The sequence below is a fragment of the Trichoderma atroviride genome, chromosome 1 (genome assembly GCF_020647795.1).
Source record: "Trichoderma atroviride chromosome 1, complete sequence".
NCBI lineage: Eukaryota > Fungi > Ascomycota > Sordariomycetes > Hypocreales > Hypocreaceae > Trichoderma > Trichoderma atroviride.
Genome location: NC_089400.1, coordinates 1,518,822 through 1,544,193, shown reverse-complemented (window position 1 = coordinate 1,544,193; position 25,372 = coordinate 1,518,822). Strand labels below are relative to the sequence as shown.

The 25,372-nt window shown below is 51.8% G+C and overlaps 7 protein-coding genes across 7 annotated transcripts; 4 read left to right on the top strand and 3 right to left on the bottom strand.

The window, feature by feature from the left end:
* Positions 1–1,429: 1,429 nt before the first annotated feature.
* Positions 1,430–2,123, bottom strand: TrAtP1_000603 (uncharacterized protein; the record flags this gene model as incomplete). The annotated part of the gene is made up of 2 exons (XM_066110650.1): positions 1,430–1,602; positions 2,081–2,123. 2 exons carry the CDS (start codon positions 2,121–2,123, stop codon positions 1,430–1,432), a joined length of 216 nt encoding a protein of 71 aa, XP_065966722.1.
* A 610-nt stretch (positions 2,124–2,733) lies between these two features.
* Positions 2,734–7,385, top strand: TrAtP1_000602 (uncharacterized protein; the record flags this gene model as incomplete). The annotated part of the gene is made up of 2 exons (XM_014090633.2): positions 2,734–2,757; positions 5,019–7,385. The coding sequence occupies 2 exons, from the start codon at positions 2,734–2,736 to the stop codon at positions 7,383–7,385; spliced, it is 2,391 nt and encodes a 796-aa protein (XP_013946108.2).
* Positions 7,386–8,850: 1,465 nt separating this feature from the next.
* Positions 8,851–9,632, bottom strand: TrAtP1_000601 (uncharacterized protein; the record flags this gene model as incomplete). The annotated part of the gene is made up of 3 exons (XM_014090632.2): positions 8,851–9,041; positions 9,115–9,465; positions 9,557–9,632. The coding sequence occupies 3 exons, from the start codon at positions 9,630–9,632 to the stop codon at positions 8,851–8,853; spliced, it is 618 nt and encodes a 205-aa protein (XP_013946107.1).
* Positions 9,633–11,226: 1,594 nt separating this feature from the next.
* Positions 11,227–12,909, top strand: TrAtP1_000600 (uncharacterized protein; the record flags this gene model as incomplete). The annotated part of the gene is made up of 3 exons (XM_014090631.1): positions 11,227–11,384; positions 11,461–11,801; positions 11,888–12,909. The coding sequence occupies 3 exons, from the start codon at positions 11,227–11,229 to the stop codon at positions 12,907–12,909; spliced, it is 1,521 nt and encodes a 506-aa protein (XP_013946106.1).
* Positions 12,910–13,540: 631 nt separating this feature from the next.
* TrAtP1_000599 (uncharacterized protein) lies at positions 13,541–14,158 on the bottom strand (the record flags this gene model as incomplete). The annotated part of the gene is made up of 3 exons (XM_014090630.2): positions 13,541–13,665; positions 13,749–14,045; positions 14,122–14,158. The coding sequence occupies 3 exons, from the start codon at positions 14,156–14,158 to the stop codon at positions 13,541–13,543; spliced, it is 459 nt and encodes a 152-aa protein (XP_013946105.2).
* A 1,024-nt stretch (positions 14,159–15,182) lies between these two features.
* On the top strand, positions 15,183–17,459 carry TrAtP1_000598 (uncharacterized protein; the record flags this gene model as incomplete). Its single annotated transcript, XM_066110649.1, has 7 exons — positions 15,183–15,313; positions 15,417–15,498; positions 15,559–15,708; positions 15,781–16,165; positions 16,223–16,322; positions 16,399–16,633; positions 16,695–17,459. The coding sequence occupies 7 exons, from the start codon at positions 15,183–15,185 to the stop codon at positions 17,457–17,459; spliced, it is 1,848 nt and encodes a 615-aa protein (XP_065966721.1).
* Positions 17,460–23,764: 6,305 nt separating this feature from the next.
* Positions 23,765–24,909, top strand: TrAtP1_000597 (uncharacterized protein; the record flags this gene model as incomplete). Its single annotated transcript, XM_066110648.1, has 2 exons — positions 23,765–23,826; positions 24,375–24,909. 2 exons carry the CDS (start codon positions 23,765–23,767, stop codon positions 24,907–24,909), a joined length of 597 nt encoding a protein of 198 aa, XP_065966720.1.
* Between the last annotated feature and the right edge of the window lie 463 nt (positions 24,910–25,372).

The following is a 25,372-nucleotide window of genomic DNA, read 5'->3' as shown; positions in this document are numbered from 1 at the left end:
CCTGCATGGGTTCGTGCTCTGACAAGGGGCACTGCCGGCAGACAGTTTGATCGTTTCTTCCCTTTTCCCTTTTCTGTCTCCTCCTGATCAGAATCACGAGCACATTGGAATGCGAAAGCCTGGAAAATCGCCGTTTCAATAGCGCCAGGAGCCAGAGAGGGAGAGACAGAGAGAGGCTCGGTCTGAGACCGTCTTCAGGGACAAACTTGTCTGATGTTTCAAACCCGAGCAAAGAGACTAGTAGAAACACCATTCCCCTCTCCTCAGGCTTCTTCTCGAGGAACGGGATCGGGATCGTCGGAAGGGTGCCAGCTGGTGGCACAGCGTCTCCGTCCAGACAATCATGGGAGTCTAAAAAAGGGAACAGAGTGCATACAAAGTGCGACTGTACAGCAAGAGAGAGCGAGATGCTGGCCCATGGAATGGAGGGGCCGCAAAAAGACCAGGGCCGGGATCCGCGCTCAGACCAGCAGCTGACGCGTAGAGTGGTTAATTACCAAAGAAAAGGCCTTTTGCCTTCTTTTGCTCTTCGTTTTGCAGCTTGCCAGCTGCTCTCTTTATCGATTGCGTAAAGCGTCTGCTCCGTCCAACGCCAAGCGTCAATGCGAGAGGCTGCTACGGAGGATTAGTCGATGGCTAGAAGCAAATAGCAGAGCCAGTAGTCGGCAATAGCTGGCGGTAGTCCGTCATGCTTCGCCTAGCGTGTTTGAAGTAAATTGCTGCCAGCTCAGCACGACACCAGGAGCCGCATTGTGGTACGATCTTGGTGATTGCGCAAAGGCGAAACTCGGGAGGAGACGAGAGATCGAGAAATGGAGGCATCGGGACGGGTCTCTGGGCTTGAAGGAACGCTCTCTGCTAGTGGCCATGTCAGTAAACTAGGGGAAATTAGCTGTGACGCCGGGTCTGCGTCATGGAAAGCCAGATCGCCGTCGACCATTGCCCCAAGCGGGTGGCCCTCCTGGAAGCGCTGCCTCTTCAGCTTCAGCCTTCTAGCTGCCGCTTCGGTCCTAATCCGCCAGTGCTATCGCGATAGAGACGCTGGATGCGAGCTCTCGGAGGCTAAAGAGCAGCGGGCGCCACTAGTGGTCAATTGGAGAGCTGTGATTGGACAGACACGCGACAACAGTAAACAAGGGGGGCAAGACGCGTCTTGAGTTCGGTATGACGCGTTTTTTCTAGCGACCATCCCACTTCACTTGGACTTATAAGCCCGAGTAAGACTCACCACAGCTGAGCGAAGAGCGAGAGAAGATAGTGAGAGAGTGAGTTGAGGGCGGCCCAAGATGTCATACTGTACATTCTCGTTGGGCTGCAGTGGAACCGCCATGTCTTGTCGATTCCCTGCCGCGGCCAATCAGCGTCGCGTCTGTGCCGGCTCCCCTCGTCTGCATCCCTCCATGGCCGTTTTGTGCTCAGACAATGCCCTTCACATGCCTCTGCTGGCCGGGGTGCGTGTCCCAAGCAGGCGAATCAGGGACAGGGTTGCGACCGAATTCGCGGAGAGCCTATCGCTGCGTATCACCGGGCCCCATTTGCGGTCTCCGTGCTGGACCGGGCTGCCTGAGCGGGTGCTGTGGATGGACTCAAGAACCAATTGCCCTTGAGAGCGGCAATCAGCTGAGAGGGCTACGCGTTGTTGTACTCCATAATTCAAGTCGCGTATGCTGTCAGATGGTGGTCATCTGAGTTTCTGTATATCCGTATAACACGGAGAAGCAGCAGCAGAAATACAAGTAGTATTGACGTGACATGGGTTGAAGCTGTTTATAGAAACAACCAGGTTGAAGACGAGATAAAAAATGGAGAGAGTGTGAGCAATGCGTGGGGGAGACCTTTCGTGAAGATGGTAATGGAGGGGGGGGGCAAGGGGTATAGAGGGGGGAGAGGGCGATATAGAACTAGGTGTTATGGAGGGGTCAATATTGGAGGAGGGGGAGAGAGAGAAGAAAGGGAAAAGGGAACAAGAGTCAAAAGGGCAGCAGAAACATGAAGAGAAACTGGGCCAGGGCAGGATAGAGTTTGCGTTTGAAACGCAGCAGAATCGACAGCGGCCGGCGGTACCTGCTTTTCGGCAAACTCTCTTTAAGCTCGCCGCTGTGGCTTGGGCGGTTTTGAGACATCTGACGGATTCCATTGACGACGGCACTAGAGGCACGATGAAGAAAACTCTGTCTCGAGCGTTGTACGTAAATGGGTCATCTGGGCTGATGTTTTAGCCATGGCCATTGAGGCGATGACGGATGGTTGACGGGTTAGGAAGAGGCTAAGTATTTAGTTGAAGAAAGAAGAGCAACGACGGATGAACCATGATTGGCATGTTCGGCATGTCCGTTCCTCGTTCTTCCGGGCTTGGTATCGAGAGAAGTGGTATCAGATGCGCTCCTCCATGAACTATTATAGTAGCACAGTAGTTCGTCTTGTGCGACTCGATCGCCATGCGGTAGTGGTCGGTATTGGTTAATGGGGTCATTGGATTTATTGGAGCAGCCAGTTAGTACTATTCTGGCAAGTGTTTGGATAGTCTAATGCGCCACTCTGATATTCCCTTCCATTGATACTTGAAGTAGCACCAACTCCCACTAGGTATTTTCTTCCAGCTCCGAATTGGCGGTTGGTGTGTGGTGGGATTATCGTAGACTCCATATGCCATTTTCCTGATGGATTCAGTATTTACATTGTACATTGTAGATACCTATGCCCCATACCACTGCTACCTCATCCAACACGTCCATGCGCATGCATCCTCGGCCGCGGGTGGGAAATCAATGCAGTAGTGCTCCGTAAAACTGGACCAGACAACTCAACGCTCGCCAATTGCTGCGCTCATCGCCCGCGCATGCTTGCATGCATCATGCAGGCCAATGCCCAGTAGAAGAGCTCCGTCTCTTGTTTATCGATGCAGGTGGGATTCGTGATGCGATGATGGGCTCCAGCAGGTCGCATGGCAACCGTAATGGTGTTGTCGTGATGGCGATGGCGATGGCGATGGCGAATAATAAGGAGTTCTGGGCGCGGATGCATTCAAAAGGGACGTATCTCTCACCTTGCGTCCCGTCTCTTGCATCCCGTCTCTTGCATCCCGTCTCTTGTATCCCATCCCATCTCTCAGGTCCCGTCTCCGAGTCTCTCGCACACGCAGTGTCACTACTTGTATACCTACCTATTGCACTAGATACAAGCCGTTGACCCTCACACTCGCACATCTCACATTGAACCCTGCCTAGCCATCCATCCATCCACGACCACTTTTAGTATCAATACATAGCACAAACCATACTAGCACATCCATGTACGTATTACTGCTGCTGCTGCTGCTGCTGCTGCTGCCGCTGCCACTACCTGTTGTTACTTGCTGCGGCCTTGCTCTGTATGCCTGGCATCCCACCCGGCCAAAGATGCTGGTTTGCATCGCACCGCACCACGTACATGGCATCACCCGAATCTACCGGCACTTTACTTACATGCTTCTGGCGCATGTAATGCAGTCCGCACTTACAGGCTCCCTGCTCCGCTCTGGCACAGCCCTAGTCGATTCGAGACAGCGCCCATCGATCGATCGTCGAGCACGCAGAAAGGCACTGCTGCACGCAAAAAAAAGGTCGAAAAGCGCCGTCCGTTGCATTTCTGCATAGCAGTCCCCAAGACACGCCCCCCTTTGGCTCGCCTCTTCGCACAATCGGAGAATCCCTTTTGCGACAGAGAAGAGAGAAGAAGAGCCTCCATCCCTTGGCCTTTTGCCGAGAACGCGCGCGACACGCCCTCCAGAGTCCAGCCCGTTCCGTGTCAAGGAGGGGCTCTTGACTCTTCAACCACTCAGACGGCGACGGCTGCCACCCTCACCCTCACGTTTGTGCTTTAGACCTGCGCCGGTACCTGTCTTGTACAGTACCTGCCCTTGCAGCATTGCTCGGTGTCTCTTGCTGCGAGACTTGCCCCTCCCTGCGACTGCTGCCTATTGTCGCTACTGCGAGGTACCGCTGACTACCCAGGGCACCTCCTGCTGCAGCCCATCGCACCACTCGACCGCAGGCCTTCATCGCCATCTGCAAATCCTCCTCCGCCAACTTCACCTCCATCACCGAAATCCAGTCCGCCCCGGGTACAGGCTGCCGCTGGCCACTTCGGGCGTAGTGCGCTCTGCTAGTTCCGGGCTGGAGAAGCAAGATTTCTGCACTGCAAACCCCTGCCCCGGTCGCTCGTGTCAGCCCAGACGGCGCTGCAGCCAATCCGCTGCGCGGCGCATCCCTGACGCGCTGCCAGGGATCCCCCCTGGTCGACGATCCACTCGGGCCTGTCCAAGGCTCCCAGAGTTTGTGCTGTGCTGGCTGCCCTTGGGCTTGTGCTTGTCTCTGCTCTCCCTTCCGGCGATACTGGTGAGTGCATGCATTCCCTATTACAGCGCCCGTCTCCCCTCATCTCATCCGCATCGCCTTTCCTTTCCATCTCTCCCATCCCATCCCATCCCGCCTCCAACTAATTGCGCCTCTGTGACAGCTGCTCGCTCTTTCTACCACTAAAGCCTTGCCCCGCGCGCCGCCACAATAAAACTGTTTACTCGATCCCGATCCAGCGCGACTCTCATCCGGACTGCTCACTCTCACTCTCACTCTTTGCAACTCACCCGCCGTTTCTTCCGATCTGAAGAATCGAAAATCGCTAGAATTTTTCATAAATCTCGTCTGCGGGTCCGAACCGGCTGTCCCGTCAAGCATCGCATTGACAGCCGAAGAAGCACGAAAAAGGCACCAGTAAAAGCCCCCCCGTCAGGGCCGTGACTCCCCCAAGCCTGCCTTGTACTGTATCTGCCGCCCCACCGCGCCTGCGAGTGACGGTGACCTCAGCGAGGTGAGCACAAAATCTCCCGTGGTTGAATCTCTCCTTCGTCTTTTTTTCCTTTCTCGGGTCTATTTAATTACCCTTCAGCTCTCTCGGAGCCCTGCGATGCTGTCATGCCCTTCCCGCAAACGGCGTCGCGTCTCTTTTCCCTTGTAGCCTCGGCTGACTAGCGCGCCTAGACGCTTCACGGCGATTCACGCACAACTTACTCCACAGCTAAAGAGCCTCACGTCGAGGCACTTGCTCCGGCCGCAATGGCCCAGCCGACGCGTTTTTACGCCTCTCCCAGGCCACTGGACGTTTTCAATGACGATGCATATTTCGAAAACGAAGCTCCCATGACGAGCCACGCACCCATGCCAAATCCCTCCAAGCCCATGCGTCGTCCCTTGGGCACCTCAACTCCCAACGTCATTCTTGAACCAGCAGTCTCCCACAGCTCCAAATTCTCACCGTACAAGGCCAAGACTCCAAGGGCGCCGCTGAAGCCGTCCCACGGCCTCAATAAATTCAACGGCATATCCATGGCTCCTCCTGCGGACAAGACGCCAGTGACCGATTCACTGCAGAAGAGGCCACAGTTGTCCAACTTCAAGACGGGCTTTCAAAAGCCCCAGCTCACCGGCCCTGATGCATTCTTCGAGAAGGAAAACGTCCATCCCCAGAGCTTCCCGGGACCGTCCACTATCGATCTCTCCGTTGGGCAGTACTTCCAGAACCCTCCCGGGAAAAAGGGACTCATGGAGGCTGCCCCCATCAAGGAATCTCGAGTCAGCAAGAAGCCCAAGGCTGACGAGCAATCACTACCACCTCACGACTCATTCCCGCCCATCACCGACGATGGCACGAAGCCACCTCATAGTTACGCTCAGCTCATTGGAATGGCCATTCTCCGATCTTCAAAACGCCGCCTCACGCTTGCTCAGATCTACAAGTGGATCAGCGATAACTATTCGTTTTACAGCCCCAATGATGCTGGATGGCAGAATAGCATTCGACACAACCTGAGCCTTCACAAGAATTTCATCAAGATCGAACGACCAAAGGACGACCCTGGCAAGGGAAACTACTGGGGCATTGAACCCGGCACCGAATTCCAGTTCCTCAAGGAAAAGCCGACTCGGAAATCTGTCCCGACTGGAGAGAACCTCCCTGTCATGTCCACCCGCCTCGAACCATCTCGACCAACGCCAGCACTAATGCCCGAGCCTTTGCTTCCGCCTCCGGCCCCAATGCATCACCAGCATCATCACCAGCACGCCAACAGCCTTCCTCCTCTCCCGACGTCTCAGGCAACCCTGTCAATGCCTCTGGAGCCGTCATCAGATGCCACCATTCTATTATCGGACAATGCGCCTGCTGATGACCTGGCCGACAAGGGTCCCGACAACGAACTACTACTGGAATCATCCTTCTTCTCACCCCTACCTGCTGCTTTGCATTCCACCCCACCCATGCCCCGGGCTGAGCGACGGAACGGCACACCGCCTCCCATGAACCGCAATCCCGCCTCATCAGCTACTCGAACTCATAAGCGCAAGTTTGCTTCCATGGATGACAGCGGCTACATCTCCTCCCTAGAATCCTCCGCCATGCGACCGAATGCGGCCAGGTCAGCTTTCTTTACGTCTGAACCGGATCGACGCCGCATCAAGCGTGGCCGCGCCGAAGAGGAGATTGCACGACTAAGAGGATCATCACCTTTCAGCCCATCAAAGAGCCGGCCATTCTCTAGCTATGGAATCAACTCATCGTCACCTTTCCGACCGTCTAGCGATAACCAGATGCCCCCTCCTCTGACCCCTGTCGTGAAAAAGGCAAAGGCTATTATCCAACCACCGCCGTCAGTTTCTCCCAACACCAACCTACGCATTCACCGCGCCAAAGTTCGCCATATGCTGCAGTCTCCTCTACGAAGAGTCGCCAACCTTACCAACGACGATAGTTTGCCTTGGAGTCCCGCCTTCCGCCTGGACGACAACATCTTTAGCTTTGACACGCCCAATGCCAGCAATCTGCCCGACTTTGACATCTTCCAAGATCTACCAGTGGATGATGAGAATGTGTTTGACAGCCTCCTACCCGCAGAGACCGGCTCACCAGTCAAACGCTCTGTCAAGCGCGCTCGCCTCGATCGGTCTATTTCTTCGTCGGCCATTGGAGAGCTGTCAGCTTCCAAGAAGCTTCTCGGACCAGCGCCTCTGCTCAAAGCTCCTGATACGCCATCTCAATTTCTGGAAACGCCCAGCAAGGTCTTTGAGGGCCTAAGCTCTCCCTCCAAGCTCTTTCAACAATCACCCATCAAGGGTGCTTCACCAAGCAAGTTTGCTTCCTTACTGGAGCTTCCAGGCGATGGCGACTGGCCATCTCTCCACATAGATACCAATGACTTTGCTACCGGCGCTGGCTCTGATGGCTCAGATTTTACTGGCCTCGATATTCTTCAAGGATTCGAGCGAATTGGCTCAGGCTCACAGCAGTCATCAAAAGGCGTGAACAGGAGTGGAAAGCCTGCACTCGGCCGAAGCTATTCAACAGCATTCTAAAAAGAAAGGAGAGCTTACGACAAAAACTGGCGCTTGCACAGGAGAGAATGATTACGATACCTTTTTTTTAATGACATAATGAGGACTGAAGAAGAAACAACACAAAACACAAGAACGAACCAACAGTTCTTCTTCTTCTTACACGTCTAGCTTCTTTTTATCATGAGCACAGTTTCCTTCACGCGACTAAAACGATGACTACTGGTGGTTTGACGCAGAGCGAGACTGAACTTTAAAATACAATGGGCTTCGCAGTTCTGCGTGCAAAAACCCGCCCCCCCTTCCTTTGGGCTTCACGGCTTGCTTGTTACGGGTAACGATGATTCTGAGTACATAGTATACCATTTCTTTCTTTTCTTGTTGACCCTCCTTATTTTGCGGCATTGGAATACGATTACGGCTGATTCCAGGGAATGGAATTGCTTGGCTTAGCTGGAATGGCTTGGACTTGGGACTTGGCTTATTGTAAAGGGGTTAGGTCTTTTTTGTTTTCTTTTTCCTTGTTCTATTCCTTATGATCGGCTCTACTTTTTCTGCGTCTGTTTCCTTTCTTTACTTTTACTGGACTATGGGTTGGAAGCATGGAGTCTGGATTTCACAAAACATGTCGCGTACGCGCGTATGTAACCTAAGGGAAACTCGGTATCAAAGGGAGGCTTTTTGTGAGAGACTTGACTAGCACATGTTTGTATCTTTTTTTGTTGCTTTTTTTTTTTAGGCTTGTTCTATCTTATTCATTTATTTTATTCTCTTATGGATCAGGATTAGGGGCGGATTATCAGCCGTTGGGTTTACTTCTGCCTTTACATGATAGGCTGTGTTGATTAGTTTTTGCCTTGATAACTACTTTGAACTTTTTTCCCCCCTTCCGAAAAAGAAAAGGGGTTGTCTTTAATAGCAATTTCAATTCAGTTATTTGCTTCAAGTTTGATCATTTGTATTAGTTCAGTGGTCTTGTGATGTAACTGGTAGAGCTACCTTGGTAACTACCTGTAGGTACCTAAGTGTAGGTAAGTATCACCTGTATACTTTCAATCCCATGGGCGTGAATGTGTGCATGTGTGCGAGCGTGTGTGACTAGGGGGGTATCTATTACCTTGACCATGCATTAATTTAATAAATTCAAAATCCATTTCACCTCCCATCCAGGTGGCCCCAAAAAACGCCCGTGTAGAACGCCTATGTACAGTTTACCCAATCGGGGGCGCACACGTCAAAATCCCCTCCCTCCAAGTCTATTTGGCTGTATTGGGTTGAACCTTTATCTGTCATTTGTCATCGTAGTTGTTGTTGTATTTTGATTTGAGATATTGCAGAAAAACGGTGGTGATAAATTGGGAGTCGTAAATGTTCGTGGCCTTTGCGTGTTATGGGATAAATAGATGAAACGCGAGGAGGAAAGTGGCAGTGGCGGACTCCAGTTCGGGTTGTTGCATGTTGTATGAAGAAAAGAAACCGGGACTTTTCAGTGGTACATTCGTATACGAGATAGCCAGCCGGTTTCCTTGGACTCGACGTTGATCTTGTAGGGAAACGGGTTGCCGCCTTGGGTGGTGATGGGCGGGATATGGTCTCTGTGGGTGTTGACGAAGGTGACGATTTTCATGGCGGTGGTGAAGAGGGTCTGCTCCATGGCTCTGCGAACCTTTGCTCGTTCTGCCGATTTAAAGTTAGCATCAGTCGATGTATAAGTTTTGATGATTCCAGATATGAACAGTCGCATCCATACCATTTTCAGTTCTCGGCTCAGCAACAGTCACTTTGATTGTCCAAGTCTCCCAGCAGACCTCCTCCACTCCGAGTGACGGCCACGGCTTGCGTCGTTTCTGGTCGAAGAACTGGACGGTGATTTGGCCTCTTCCTCCGCTACCGGCGCCATTGATTCTGTCTCGGTTCGTCGGCGCGCCCGAGTTGGACAATCGTTCTGCGTCGAGCTGGCGATCGAGTGCGGAGACGCCTTGCTCAATCATGGTCTGGAGCTCCTCGTCGTTGACGTAGGGGAGAGTGACATCCAGGACTTCGTGCGTTTGCGGGGTGAGAGAGGGGAAGAATCGGTTGAAGAAGATTGTATGTAGTATGCCTGTAATTTTGTTGCGCAACTTATTGTCAGCTCCCCGGGAGATGATTGCAAATGATGTTTGCGACGCCTTGTAGGGATCAATTTAGCTTACCTTTAACAACGTCGCGGACAGATCGTGGGTCCGTAAAGACGTCCAGTATGAATTCCGGGGGCTTCTGTGAATCCATTTCTTCTTTTTTCCCAGAGGAAGGCAAAGGCAGCCGTTTGCTGGGTTACTTTATCGCTGGTTCGAAAAAGAAAAGAAAAAAAAAGAGAGCAAGGCCGAAAAGGGAAAGTAGATGTAGTGGTGAAAATTTTTCCCTTTTGTCTCTCGATGTCGCTCACTTATTTGCGCTCTTCCTTTTTTTTTTTCAAAATGTTCAATTATATGTCACCACCAGTGGAAAGCGTCGATGAAGAAGAAATGGATTGGCCAGTGTTATCTAGTCTGTTCTGCGAAGAGGCGCATTGCTGATGCTTTAAGCCACGGTCTCGGGGTCTCTTATTTGTTGAGTCAAAAAAAACAAGGTTGCGAGAGTCGTCAGCAGGAGCGAGAGAGTCACCAGACCAGATCTCGAGGGCTTTTAGCGACAAGGAGGCGTCTGTTGGAGATTGGAGATGCTGATGGGGGACCGAAACGCCTAGAAGCGGATAGGCAAGGAGTGTCGTCTCGGTGTGCGCAGCTGGTGCAGGGAGCGATGCAAAAAGGGAGGAGGCGAATAATTGTCAGATGCCACCAGGAGTTGAAGATGAAATTGTGCCGCAGATATGCAGGCCTGGATGCTGGAAGCGAATTGAAGCGAGGGGGTGGGGGATGGCTGGAGAGGGGCAAAAAAAATACAGGCTGGATCGACCAGTAACGTCACCGGCCTTGGGGGCTCGGGGATGCTTATTTACTGGGCTGCTGGTTGCGGCAACGATAAGCGATAAGGGCGCCTCAACTGTCTCTTTAGCAGCGGGACGGCAAAGGTCAGCACATTAACTCCCCTATACAGGCCTGTATAGGTAGGTAGCTTTTGAATTGATGTTTTTGAGAAGATGCTGCCCATCCAGTAATCTCTATGAAGCTCTAATGAAATAGCAGCCATTACTGATTTCCTAATGGTTTTTAATCCTCTCAGCGGTAGCCAAAGTTCATTTGATCATATGACACCAATCTGTCCGTCTGCAGCATATGTGTACACAGTAACACGTCAATACTGTATATGCCATTTAATGGAAATCGATGCCTTCAGAGTTATTGGAGATTACAGCGCCCAAGCATGTGCCACAGCCTAGCAGGGCGCTACGGTGGGTGTGAAATCGTGGCAGCGCCTTACAGCATTAACGGTCTAGTGCGTGCATCTGTACAGGCCGCCGCCGGTCCCCCGGAAAAGGGTGCTGCTAGCAGTCGGAGGCTTATTAACCAGTACTCGCCCAATACAACCAACCTTGCGCCTTTTGCAGCCCGCGCAGCCGTACTCGCCGCGTACTCGCTCCCGTACCTACATCTCAGCCGAGAGGCCAATTAGCGGCCCTGCTCCTGCAACCGAGGCATCCCGGGAATCGCTGAGCTCCCAAGTTTCCATCTCGAAACATCCGCCATCGCGACTCGACCACCGAATCTGCCGTCCTGCGTGCTTGCGAGCCTCGTGCGACGTGCCATTCCCTGCCGTGCCCGCCTCCAAGAGCCTGGCTTCTGCCTTCTCCTCTCTCTCTGCCCGGCACTCGACTGAACACATGTGTTTGCACTGCCAATCCATGACCTCCTAACACGACCCGACCTGTGCAGCGCTGCCCAACATGCTCTCTTCAGCCCGGCGCTGGGTGCGTCGCAACCGGACACCAATTGCCATCGGCGTTGGTGTCCTCGGCGCTGGCTATGCCGTGACGCAGTACGTGATGGCCAAGATCAACGATGCGCGCGAGCGGATGAGCAGCGATCGCATCGCCAAGGAAAAGTAAGTCGGCCTTGCGTGCCCAGCAGGACAAATTGCCTGGCTCTGCGTGGCTAACGCGGCATCATCAACCCTCCAGCCTTCGCCGTCGATTCGAGCAGAACCAGGAAGACTGTACTTATACCGTCCTGGCTCTCCTGCCCACCGCCACGGGCAACGTGATTACGGCCTTGAACACCGAGCAGATTACGTACGAGATCCAGCAGATCAAGAGCTCGGCGAGGAGCCTCAAGGGCATCCAGACAACAAGCCCGCCCAGTATTGCCGATACCACTCTCACCGAAGATGATAGCAAGAGCACCATCAGCGTGCCGGTGGATGTCGGAATGCCCTTTACTTCAGATGGCTCCCAGCAAGAGCTGGCTCCTCCCAGGCCGCGAAAGACCAAGAGGCAACTCTGGGATGACTTGACCATTAGCGGTACGCTGCCTCCTTAATCTATGACCCATCCATATGTGAGTAAAGGATGAAAAAGGAAACTAACAAGTGATTTTTTGGAAATGCAGCCATTACAAGATCATTCACCCTCATCTACACGCTCGCCCTTCTCACCATGCTGACAAGAGTTCAACTGAACCTTCTCGGCCGGCGCAGCTACTTATCCAGTGTTGTTGCTCTCGCTACTGGCAGCCAGCAGGCCACCATCAGCCTTGAGAACAATGACGACGACAGCCCCAATCCGCATGGCAGCGATTTCGACACAAATCGCAAGTATTTAACCTTCAGCTGGTGGTTGCTGAACAAGGGCTGGGTGGACGTCATGCACCGCGTAGAAAGCTCTGTGCGGACCGTCTTTGGTAGTCTCAGCCCTCGAGATCTGGTTACCTTTGATCGGGTCTCCCAACTGACCGCAGAGGTGAGAAAGCTGATTGAAGGATCCAGCTCAAACAACAAGGGCTCGGATTGGCTGTCTTTCCTCCTGCCTCCCAAGGATAAAGAGGACGAGGTTCTCCGTCAGTCTGGTGTGCTAGATGATGCCAGCCTATCTCCTGAAGATGGTGCCCAGCCATCACCTGCCGCTCTGAGACGCTTGCTCGACGAGACTGCTGATTTAATCGAATCGCCAGCCTTTTCACACGTCTTGACACTGGTTCTCAATTCGGGCTTCTCACTGTTGGTGGACAAGAAACTGGCCACTGAGGCTTTTGAATTTTCCTTGGACGAAGCTCCTACTACGGTAGCAACGACAACCAGCCTCAAGCGCACCAGAGCTATCCTGTTGCCCAAGATCTTGTCTGTCCTAACGCGACAGGCTCATGTCATCGGTAACGGCAATACACCGAATGAGTATCTCCAGGAGATGGAAACAGTGCGCGATCTCGAGGCTTTCTCCGCCGTCGTATACTCTAGCAACTGGGAGAATGAGATGAAGGACGAGGGACTCATGGAGAGTGCTGTCTACGTCAAGTCTGAAGATACCCAGTCTCAGTCAACTCAGGTTGATAGCAGTGTTATCATTGTTGAGCCTCAAGCTACTACTAGCTTGGAGGGCGCATGGGAGAGAGCGACGGCGGGAGAGAAGTCTTGAAGCAGAAGAAGCATGTATCCTCAATATGCATATTTGTATAGTAAAGAGTAAAGATCTGGTGCATTCTACAGGTTTTGTTTCACTTTTGGAAGGGCAGGACGGACTGGTATAAAGATTTAATGGCTTTTTTTTTTTTTTTTTTTTTTTCTCTTTGTTCTTATTTTTTATCGCTCATTTGGATAGGTACTACTATGATGTTGGCGGACTAGCAGACAGCATATAACGATATATCCTACAATCTCCTCGGCGCTCAGAGGTTCTTTTCAGCGCTTGATCTTCTCCAAACGTTGCCTCCTATGCAAACTTGTCTCAAAAGTTCCCCAGGCCTCATTACGGGTCAATCTATCCTGTTGTCACAACTCGTAGGTTCAATATCCGAGCGGCCAGCGGGGGTGTCTGGATGGCTCATCCCCGCAATTGCCTCGTCGTCTTTGTTTTGCTTGTTTCTTGCGGCTCTGCTAAACTCCAAGTAGCCGGAAACCGTAGAGTCCTTGACCGAGAGACTGCTGTGGGACAAATCAGGGTGATGAGAGCGTCCATGAGCGTCAGGCAGACGCCGTCATGGCTGTTGGTACCGATATTTCCCCGTTTCCGCCCTTTATGTGTATCTCATTTCAAACTCGTATAACCGTCAAAGTGCCTTTGGCAAATTCACATCATGCCCCTTATGAACTGGTCTAACCCCCGCTCGAAGAGTTCGTTTCTGATGCCGGCGCCCCCCCTTGTGTTCGACTGGTGCAAGCGGGTTCTTGACAACTATTTACTCATCATATTAGCCACTCTATCCTTGAACAACCTGGTTACCTGGACATCTTGAAATCTTTCTGGGAGTCATGTACCATATTCCACCCATAGGTTGATGTAAATCTGATGCAGCACATTCCGCATGCTCGCCGACGCGGTATCTGTAATCATGACGAAGCGAAGATTGGCGGGCGTCTCGTAAAAGTGCAGCTTATACTGGCCCGTCCGGTAGCTGATGAAGGCGTCGTCGTCGCCGCCGAGCTTGCGGGCCATGTTGCGGAGGGAGAAGACGGTGCCAAAGACGAGCTTGGCGTCGTCCGAGCTGGTGGATATGGCGGGCGCGGGGGCTTCTTGGTCGGGCGATGCCCATGATTTGACGTAGACGCATTCGGCTGGGGAGGAGAGAAGATCAGATCAAGATGTTTCCGCATACAGGTAAGCCATCTTGCGAAAGAGGGAGTGACCTACTGTGGCGGTCGAAGATGTAGAACGTGTAGACGGCCATTGTGAATAGCTTTGCGCGTGCGGGCAGGCACGGACTCTGGTTGGTTTGAGTGACAGTGTTCAGATGCTGCACGCGACAAGATCAATGAGGGCCGGCTTGCAAAGGAGACACTGTCGTCGTCACAGGACGAGCGAGCTCCGTCAGGTACAGTTGGTTGCGAGATGTGTGTTTCTGTCGATCAAGGGGCGCCTCGGTTATCTAATCCAGCGACAGGCTGACCTGGAGCTAGCAGGCGCCCCCGCCGCGGGCTGGCGGGGCATGAAGGCCCGTAGGAGCCCACTATAAAGTGCTGCCAATAGTGGGCAGGAGCTTCAGTCTTCATTCATACTGGCCTTGTGGTATACCTGTGCTGCTTCTTTCGCTAGAAACGGCCGAAATAGTTTGAGTAGTACTGAATAAACATATAAACAGATAAATAGATACTTTTCAAGCTTTGCAATGAAATTATAGTGAAATGTAGTGAGATGCAAAACACCAGAGTTGAGTGCTTTAACAGAGCTCGGGATACGCTGACACTAGATCTCAAGCATTGATACCCCCCCTAGGTATATCCAGTAAATGCATTTATAGCCCGGCATAGAAGGACCATGCGATATTTGTAAATAGCATCATTCTCAGTCATGAATCTCCGACATTCTGTACCGAGTACTGTTTGCAGGCATGGCCATAGCGGTCGAGGTAAACGCCCGCCTGTCAGAGACAAGCCGTCCAGCTCCAGAGCCCCGCTTTATCGCAAGATGCCAATGCAGCTATCGCGTATAGCCCCTCCATTGGTTGGCTCAGGGCGCTCGTCCTGATTTCAGCCTCACGTCTCATTTCGCAGCCCTGGCGAAATTGTGCTTGTGCAGCTTCAATCTGGAAAAATAATCACGTTGCTGGCTTCTTCTCACACCTTGCCTGGACTTCAATTTCGCCTAGTATCTTCTGAGAGCCTCGTCCAGGAGTCTCGTCCCCGCACGCGACACAGATTCTCATCGCTGCTCTTCTTCTCGAGCCTCAGCCGAGAGCTGCGTCTTCTGCCATCATGGAGACGCCTCCGCAATCGCCTAGAGGCGCGAAAACCGATCCTCTCCCTAGCCTTCAATCGCCTAGACTCACTGTCAACGGTCGCGAGGATATCGCCGACGATATTCGACCATCTTTGGCGTCTGCTATGTAAGTGATGGTGCTGAAATCTGCTCTTCCAAGAAGAAGAGAGAAAGAAGAGGCCTAGCCTCGCTTGTCGCCAGGCGCTGATTGATCTTTTTTTCTGCTTCAGCTCCGAGCCTGTTCGTCTGCAAGGCTTCGCAAGCCCGATCAGACAGCATAAACGGACTCCAAGCGCTCATCGCGAAATCAAGGTCAGCTTTTCTCCGGCATATGGCCTCCAACCGGACCAAGTGTGGGCTAATCTCCAGTAGGAAACTTTGGACGCCCACGTCGAGTTCTCCAATGATGAAACGGATGGTCGAACTCACCACAGAATAAACCAGTTTGTGATTCAGGATGAAATCGGTCGCGGATCTTACGGCGCTGTCCATCTCGCGACAGATCAGTTCGGCAATGAGTTTGTATGCTTCCTTTATCAAGGCATTTGCTTGTGCCCTCTTTCTAAGAGTATTCACTTACGGCGAGATCTACAGGCTGTCAAAGAATTCTCCAAGGTTCGCCTACGCAGGCGGGCACAGTCCATCGCCATGCGCCAAGGCCCTGGGGGGCCGCAAAGACGTATGCCTGGTAGAGGAGGCGCCATGTCTCCTCGTCTAAATGGGCTGCGAGACAGTGAGGGGAGCGATGCCTTATTCTACATCCGAGAAGAGATTGCTATTATGAAGAAGCTCAATCACCCGAACTTGGCTCAACTTATCGAGGTGCTCGATGACCCAGATGAAGATTCCCTGTACATAGTAATGGAGATGTGCAAAAAGGGGGTCATCATGAAAGTCGGCCTGGGCGAGCAAGCAGATCCCTATCCTGAAGAGGAGTGCAGGTTCTGGTTCCGAGATTTGATCTTGGGAATTGAATACTGTAAGTCATACAGAGAACTGCATGTTAACCGCAAATCTCTCTCTAACATGATAATAGTACATGCTCAAGGAGTTATTCATCGCGATATCAAGCCAGACAACCTCCTATTATCCGAAGATGATGTCCTAAAAGTTGTAGACTTTGGCGTCTCAGAAATGTTTTCAAAGGGAAACAACATGAGGACGTCCAAATCCGCTGGCTCTCCGGCCTTTCTGCCCCCCTGAACTATGCAGCAAGCACAGCGAAGTTTCTGGGACGGCTGCAGACATCTGGTCGATGGGCGTCACCCTGTACTGCCTTAGATACGGAAAGATACCGTTCAACAAAGAGGCCATTCTTGAGATTTACGAGGCTATCAAGACGGAGGAGCCAGAGTTTGCGAAAGATGAGAATCCGACATTTATTAGTTTAATGAGCAGACTCCTAGACAAGAATCCGGAAACCCGAATTACGATGGCTGAGCTTCGCGTATGTACCGGCCAACTTTGACAGTCACAAATACGTTCGGCATGCTAATGTAATACTACAGGAACATCCTTGGGTAACCAAAGAAGGAGCCGACCCCTTACTGTCGGCAGAAGAAAATTGTTCAGACCCCATAGGACCACCGAATGAGCTGGAGCTCAGCCGAGCTTTTACGAGGAAGATGAACCACCTTCTTTGTGTGATGAAGGCAATCTATCGATTTCGGTGCTCATTGGCCCGCAGCCGCAAAAAAGCTGCGGGTCAATCAAAAGAAGCTACAAAAGAAAACGCGACACCCAAATTACTAGATGTCAGCGCATCAGTAGAAGATATAGCGGCGCTCATTGCACAACAAAAGACGATTCTGCTTGCGCCAGAGCCCGACGAAGAAAAGACAAAAGGCCACGCTCATGATGTCAGCGACCAAGAACCGCTGTTCCTGGGCATCGGCACTGGAGCAAGAGATGCTTTTGTTACCGATGAAAAGACGCCCGATGTCGTGTCTGACTCTCCTACGGCAGTCGATTTCAACGTATACGACCGGGCGTACGAAGAGGCCATAAACGAGCGAATGAAACAGAATCAGTCAAGCAACCCTGTCATGTACTTGACCAAACACATCAAAGAGAAAGAGTACTTCAAAAAGCTGGAGAACATGGTCGACGAAGCTTCGGTCTCACTACCTCCCTTCAAGGCTGCCTTGGAGAATTCCAGCCGACTTCTAGACCCTTTACCTTTACGTCCAGGCAATAGAGTAGCCGATCTCGTGTCTAGAGTCAGAGGCTCGGAAGCGTCCGAGAATAGCAGCAAGACAAAAGGCCAAAATTAGACGGATGGTTGTCTCATCAGCGGTCTTGACATGGCGTGTTCCTCTTCGGCCTTGTTCCGCCAGGTAATGTAATTGTGAACATCTACATGAATACATTCCAAGAAAATATCTCGGGATTGCGAGATACCAGACTCGAGCATTGCTAACCCCTCTCCTGATGGGTGACCTCCTTTTCAATAAAGTACAACGAGTATACATGATTTATCCATAAGACGACGATTAAGGGGTGTCCAACGGAAAGCCAGGAAACAGACTCGTGTGCGGCTGCCTCCAATCAGACAATATGCTGCCATGTTTCTACGCTACCCAAGATGCATTATCATGATGTATGATGAGATGAGATTATCGCAGAGGTTATCAATTCCGTTGGTTCTGTGGAGAAGGCAATCTCCGCTGCCAATAGTGAAGGTGTGCTCACCGCTTCAGACTTGCTAACCAAGGAGGCAGCAATTAATATTTTTGAGCTAAGCACGTAGGGGGGAGGATACCACGTTGGATATTTCTGATACGGTCGGTGAGACCGTTACTACTACAGTACAACGGCAGTGACAATTGCAGGCGATAGCGTTAAAGTAATGGACAATGAAAGGGCCGACGAATGAGGCTTGACCCATGTCATTCGGTACGACGCACATGTACGGAAGGAGATTTAGGCAATCGATTTAGGGAAGCACCACGCACGCGCAGCATGAGCATGAGCATGGAATGCTGGGAAACAAACCCCAGCCATGGGGACTGCAAGCAGGTATTACTCCGTACACCAATCAATCCTTGAGGCTCGGGTAGGCATTGCATGGCAGGGAGCTGCTCTATCTAGAAGAAGAAAATGTCTCACGGCGTGATATGAGATGCATACGAACAGCCAAAATACTGGTTACAGGGCTTTCAAGGCGCGTTATCACCCACGGCGGCCCCTGATACATACCTGCGTTCCCTGTCCGGGCTGGACGAGCTGAGCATCGGGGAAGGGATAGATGGCTCAGGCCATGTGGCAGACGAACGAAAATGGATGGCTTTGCTCCGTAATAGATGCTGAGGGCATGCCCGAGATGCACAGGCTGAAGTCGGGCAGAGTCTAGAACCAAGGGATAAGGAGCAACGGGCGCATTGATGGTCGAATCGCAATGTAGCTTTTGAGACGGCGCTGCAAGTCTCGATAGCCGATGGCTGCAGACGCGCCGTACCGGCTACCAGAGCCAGAAATCGGTGTCTAGGTTTACATGCCGGGGGGGGCTTTTTCATATGGTGGGATGGACAGTGATCCCATGGCGCCTATACTTGCGTCAAGACCCCTCCCATGCTTGCAATTCCCAACAGGAAAGAGTTTCCCGGGGACCTTTGGTTCTGTGTTATCCGAGCACAAGCTGCAGGCAATGACGGAAGAGCCATTGAAGAGCCACTGAAAAGCGAGAGGCATGGCACGAGTCTCAACAGCCGGGCACGACAAGAAAGCAAAAACGCAAACGCTGTGACGGAGGTTGTACCGGGGAAGCGGCAATGCGGGATCAGGAAGGGGGAGGGGCGAAAGACATCATGGCAATTATCTCTTTTGCTGCTTGAGTCTGTCGTTTTTTTCCCATGGTCCTTTTCCTTTCCTGTTTGCTTACATGTACTTTACATACTAGGTCTGTGACATCAGGAGAGGGCATGAGAAAAAAAAACGGGCGGCAGCCGCCCGGGATGGAAAAACACGCAGATCGGCAATGGAGGAGCTGACAGCTCAGCATCGACTCATTTCAGCCGCTTAGATCCGCAGTTCCCAGGATAACAGTGAGTGACTGGCGGGCTGCTCCCCTGGCGATTTCTATGCGAGTAGCGGTCGGTCGGGGTAGTGAGAGAGAAGTAGAGACGGGCAGAGAGAGAGCTAAGCTTCTTACTTGGAAGATTTCAAGAGGAATAACTTGAATGAGAATAGTCCAACTAGACTACTATTTTATTTGATCATTTTCCTTGACTGTGGAGTGGCCAAAAGGTGGCGTGGCAGGCTGTGCCATAAGCTGGGGAGATGATTGAGCCGGGCGGTTTTCTATCTGGTCCTATGAGATCATATGGGGGGACGGTTTTGGCAGCTGTCTCTGTGGGTGAGGGGCGTGATGGGCCATTTCCAGGCCTCTTCAGTGGTTGGAAAGGCAGTAGGACAAGATATACACTACTGGGTATCAATGTCATTTGCGACTATGCTGTAGGCGACGGCTAGAAATGTTTAATTTCCAGATGCTTAGAGCCTTGGCATTGGGCTTGGCCCTCGGCATCTGGCGCAAGCTCGGGGAGCATGTGGTGGGAATGAAGCAGGACGAAAGGGAGAGATGGAGAGAAATACGTGTAAAGACGGAGCAGCGATGACTTCATTGTAGAAGAACTAGTGATGTGAGAAGAAAAGGGAGGGACGGGGAGGGACAGAGAGGGGGGGGGGGGGGGGGCGAAGAGATTCAACTTACAAATCGTTTTCTTCGGGTCTTTTGCTCTGTCCGCCAAGTAAACATGTACTTGGATGTTATTTGTCCCTTTTTCTTCTTCTTACAGTATGGAGGCGTTGGAGGCCGCCTGAGGGACGCAGTTGAGGAGGGGGTAGCGGAGAAAGAGTTTAGGTGCAGGAATAGCGTCCCTTTTTTTTTTGCGAGTATTGCTGCGGACTTACATGGCCTTATTAGTGCTGTGCGGTACGTACATGGCAGTGTCGATACTTTTTGTATACATAAGCTGACCTATCAGATGGGTGCGGTCGGGTATTTTATTTCTTGTTCCTTTCCAATTGTAGAAGCCCAATGCAAGGTATCAACGGTATGGCTATCTATACGTGCTGGGTATATTTCAACGATGCAGGTGAGAGGGGAAATCCTGCATCCTGCATGTAACAAGCCCGTTGAAAAAAGAGAGAGTCTGAGAGTTTTTTTTTAATGGAAAGGGGGAGTGCAGTATTACAGGGGAGGGGTAAAAAAAAAAAAAGCGTGGGCTCATGCGAGTAAGAAATCGAGGTGACAGAGCGCGTGTTAGACTTTGGGTTGATGTAAACACGAGTAAGTGTGAAGAGGAGAGTTTGGAGTTTGGGCTGTAAAGTGAGGGGAGGGGATGAGATTTACGTTGGCTGCAAGGCAGTATGCGGCTACATAACGTTATGTGATGGCTGGTCAAGGGACCTATCTCTTTAATAGGTTGAATCGCGTATAGCCGGGATTGGGTGCCAAGGAGCAATTCATGTATGCTACATACGGAGAGCTGCATGCAAGTTTTTTTTTTATTGTGTTTGATGTAAAAGGTATACATGCATGCAGTTAATTTGGGGAATAGGTGAGCGCGTATGTGTTCCGAAGAAGTTGAGGGTGGGACTTTTTAATATACAAGTACATGTATGCCGCTTCGGCTCGAGATGAATTGATGCTTTATGATGCCGGTTGATAGTAACTCGCCGCGGTATGCTGCTGGCTGCTGGTATTGCTACCAACAACTGGCTAAAAAAGAGAAACGCACATGGGCGGATCTGCTTACGGCGATTATTAGCACCACGGGTTACGGTATAGATAAAACCGCCAAAGTCATGCCAGCGGCTTGTCATTGGCCCCCTTTGGCTCTGTCTCCTCCAATGTCGGGGTGCAGCAAACTACGAGCGATCGATGGAGCCAAAGGGCCGACCAAAGGGCATTGGAATGGTCTGGGTACATGTATCTGGGCCATTCTGATGGAGTTGGGTCGTACGAGCACATGCAGGCAAAAAAAAGGGCTTGCGGGGGAATGATGCTTGGGCTGTCCTTTTTTTTTCTGCCATATGTTTCGTTCAAGCTAGGCAATGCAGGCGAGCAAAGTAAGGTATGCGTGCATGTAACTACTGTATGGATATAGTATGTGTATGTGCGTGGGATGATGGCGCCTGAAGGGGTCCACGGGCCTGGAACCGGTACGTGCGACGTTTGAAAGATTGCAAGTAGGTGTTCGTACATGTACTTGTACATCCATACTTTGCTGTGCCGCAGTTTTTTTTTTTTCCTGATAAAAATTCATCTTGGGGGCAGCAGCCAGGTGAGGCTGAGACAATGGCCATCGATCGCTGTCTCAAAACCTAAGCCACCTAGTTAAGACTTGATGAACTATCTACTAGTGCTGCTACATCAAAGAAGAAACTGAAGCAAAAAATAGCATGAAATCTGTTTTATTTTTGTTCCAAAACGTGCCAAAAACAAATTTAACTGTAAATTGAAGTTAAAGTCTAAAATAAACACTGCCACGCTCCCGTGGTCTTGGCAGTGTAGTTTTCCGACTGCCGTCTTGGCAATCTCGGCGCACGCCAAAAAAAAAAAAAAAGAGAGGATACAAAGAAGAAAAAATTTTAATCAAATCGTACCCGTTAGCACAATCTACGGGCCGTGTAAGAGCTGTCTCTTCTTGGCCTTTTCTTGGCTTCCCTGAGATTTTCGATGGAGAAAGGGCAATTACGTACACGATGGCTGTGCAGAGCTGCCTGGTTTAGTTGAGGAGCGGTTCCCCGACGCCGAAAGAGTCATTGACCGCCTGTGCTTTATTTCTTTGATATGGATATGGGACATGTACAAGTACGGAGGCGGTTAGGGGGAGGAATGGTGCTTTGGCGTTGATGCATCTCACGCGGCGGGATATGTATGTGCGTATGTGTGCGTGTGTGCGCATAGGGCTGTGAGATGGATGGCCTGTAGCTGGCATATGCCTATCGGAACCTGGGAGCAATTCGAACCGGCATAGCTCCCAACTGCCATTGCACCAAGCATGGCCTTTTTAGCTGCTCAACCTCCCGCGTATGGATAAAGGGGGCGGTATGCAGGCAGGCAGCGTCTCGGGCTGTGAGCACCGAGTGCTGCATGGCTGGCGCGCCAAGGAGCAATCAAGCGCTGCCTGTGGGCATGGTCATCAGCATTCCGAGGGTCCTTGGCATTTTGGGATTGCGGCTGTGAAGGCATGTTGTACTTGTGCTGTGCTGTCTTGCTAACTATTATTAATGAATCGTATGAGCATCTCAGTGTACTTGTATATGCCAAGTGGGTTGATGGGGGACCCGTTCTCAGGGCTGACCTGGTACTGGTACTTTACCAGGTAAATATGGACAAGGAACGAAATGACCCGAGGCCCTAGGTAGGGCTCTCTGTCTGTTCTGCAGCGGGCATGTCGCGATAATGATCTGAGGCAAACTCGGACCGCAAGGGGGCAATTGATTAGACAAGACAATCTCAAAGATACCGCAAGAAACAAACAAAAAGATTAAGGAAAGGACGGAAACCTCCGAATACATCTTCAACCCATCAGGTACTAGGCAATTAAACATCTAGATCGATCTAATTTCACACATGTAGGGTAGCACCCCCTTTGTGCTTGCTTGGCAAAAAGGGTTTTCAGTGCCGCGCATGGTACATGTACTTGCGCGTAGAGAGATGCTGAAAAGCACATGATGCAAGGTCTCCAAACCACAAAGTGCCCAGAGCTACTAATCAGCCGTCATCTCATTGTGCCTCGATGCTTCCCTTGCCTGTGGCTTCATTTGCAGCTCCAAGCCGTGTCTCACACTCCACCGGCGCCGCCGCTGAGCGATTTGATGGCCACCGCCGGATCCAGCGAGCCTGGCCTGGCATCGCATCAGCATCAGCATAGGTGAGGGTATGTAAGCGGGCTGGGCTGGTGAGGTGAGACGACGCGCTGCCAATTAGTAAGGAATAGTCAGTAGGAGCAGACTGTGTCGTAATGCCTTGGCATCTGGTGCCACGGCACGGTGTAGTGGCAGCGGCATCACGGCCGATATACAGTATTGATGGAGGCGCTCGCACTAATATACGTACACAATAGCAATCGATGCCCATGCACGCGCGCATGCAAGCGTGCCTTGGCTCTGGTAGCACCACCGCCGGGCACATGTCCAGCCTGTAATTGCGGCGCTGCCAATTGGAACAGCACCTGCAAGTACCCACGTAACACGCCCCGTGGCCCTGCACCCTGGGCAGCAGCTTAGCGGCCGCCAGCCAGCCAGCGCCGCCAAGGCCGCCGAAAAGGGCAAGACCAGAGGACTCGATTTTTCTTTATTTTCTTATTTTCCTATTTTCCCTTTTTTTCCTCTTGTATCCTCAGGATTCAATGCTTTAGCGCGCCTCGGTATGTTTCTTCTGGGCTTCCCTTTAGGTTGTTTCACACGCCCACACCGTCTCTTTATGAGTGCATGTATAGTCAACACCCTCTGGCGCAATGGAGCAATTAAGGAACAGGCGAGAAAGGAGAAGAAATACGATTGAGGAGACAGAAATATAGGACAGCAAGTATATAACTCACTGTAACAGTAGGCGGCTGTACATTTGATGCTGCCACTTCTGCTCTGCTGCAGCACCAACGCATCTGGCAGTGACATGCACGAAATAATGTACGCGCTCCTCCCCTCACACACACAGAACCGCTTCACCTCAACCGGCTGCCCATGCCATGCATGTAGCTGGCTCCTTTCTCTCTTTTCCCCGGCTGCCAGCCGAAACTTCTTTTTTTCTTTTTCATCTTGTGCGATTAAATAGTAGCTTCTTTCCGTTTAGCTCTGCGGAGCGGAGAGGAGAGAGGATTAGTCCCGCAGTGGAGGAGGGGAAATTTTTTTTTCTTCTCTTTGAAAACCCATCGTTTGTCCCTTTGGAGTGGTTTTGGCGCGCGCGCCACAAGCTGCTTGTTTCGTACATGACAGCCTGTCCACGTATTCTGGACTAGCCGTGGACCACCAGACTATCCCTCTTTACAGCCTGCGGTATACGAGCAGAAGGGCGGGATGCACGACTTGCACATGAGCTGCTGCTAACAGCACGCACCGCTGCAGCATTTCGGCATGTCGCTGCTGCAGGCCGCTGGAGCCGCAGCTGTTGCCCCAGCATCTGGGACTGCCCGCCACAGGACGCTCAGCTGGACGGGCTGACGCTGCCAATTACATAGAGGGCTTCAGGTCAATTGGCCTCAGTCGCATCCCGCGGGCAGCCATTCGGGATCAAATGATTGTATTGATCTGGTAATATGGAGCATTGCGCCGCCGCAAAAAGGCACCGGCAGCCCAATAACTCGCACGGCTAGCAGCAAACGTAAACGTCTCAGCGTGCCCACCAACCAGAAATTTTTCATCAAGTCAGTCTCCAGCTGCTGCAGGCTATCCAAGGCTCTGTCGTGCTTTGTCACCCGCTGGAGCCAGTCCCCGGCGCCTTCATTTGCCGCAGCGCAGTTTCCAGCACCAACCACAGGCCCCTACAGCGGCGGTCCTAGAAGCACCCTCCATGCCCTCCATACCGGAACTTGCCTGGCCTGCTCCCAGGTTCCTGTATGCCGTACTGTCCTCGGACACGTCCATGTGCCCGGCGTGTACTTGTACCGCTACCTGCCCGCACAGACACGCGTGACAGACACCGCACCGGCCTGCCGCTGGATACCGCGCTGCGTACCGCTACAGGCGCGCAGCAGCGCCCCTTGCGCTCCGTAAAGCTCCGGCGCCAGTCCCGTACCGGTACCTGTACTCGCGCTACCGCGGCCGTCCCCATTGCAGACTTTGCCGTCTGGTACCTGCTGTGTCTGTTGGTACTGTAATACGGATCCCCCACCGCTGGACCCTTCCAAGGTACAGTACTTTTTTGCCTGTCCGGTCAAGTGTCTTTTTTGGCTTTTCCCTCACTAATATGGCAGCAATCATATCCTGCTTTTTTCTTGCAGTCCTCCTCTTCCCTGGCCATTTATTCCCTCTTTGCCTCCTCCCCTGCCCCCTTTTGCCTCTGTCCCTTTTTCGCTTTTCTGCTCGAGCTGACGGGCTTATTACCACCTCTTCCTTCTCCTCTGCTTCCGCCGTCACCTCTGAATTGCCTCAGCGCCCACCCCCGCCCTCCAACGTCACGACCACAGCTAAAAGGCTGCGAGAGGGTCTCTCTTATTTGCGTCCCTGGCCTCTCGTC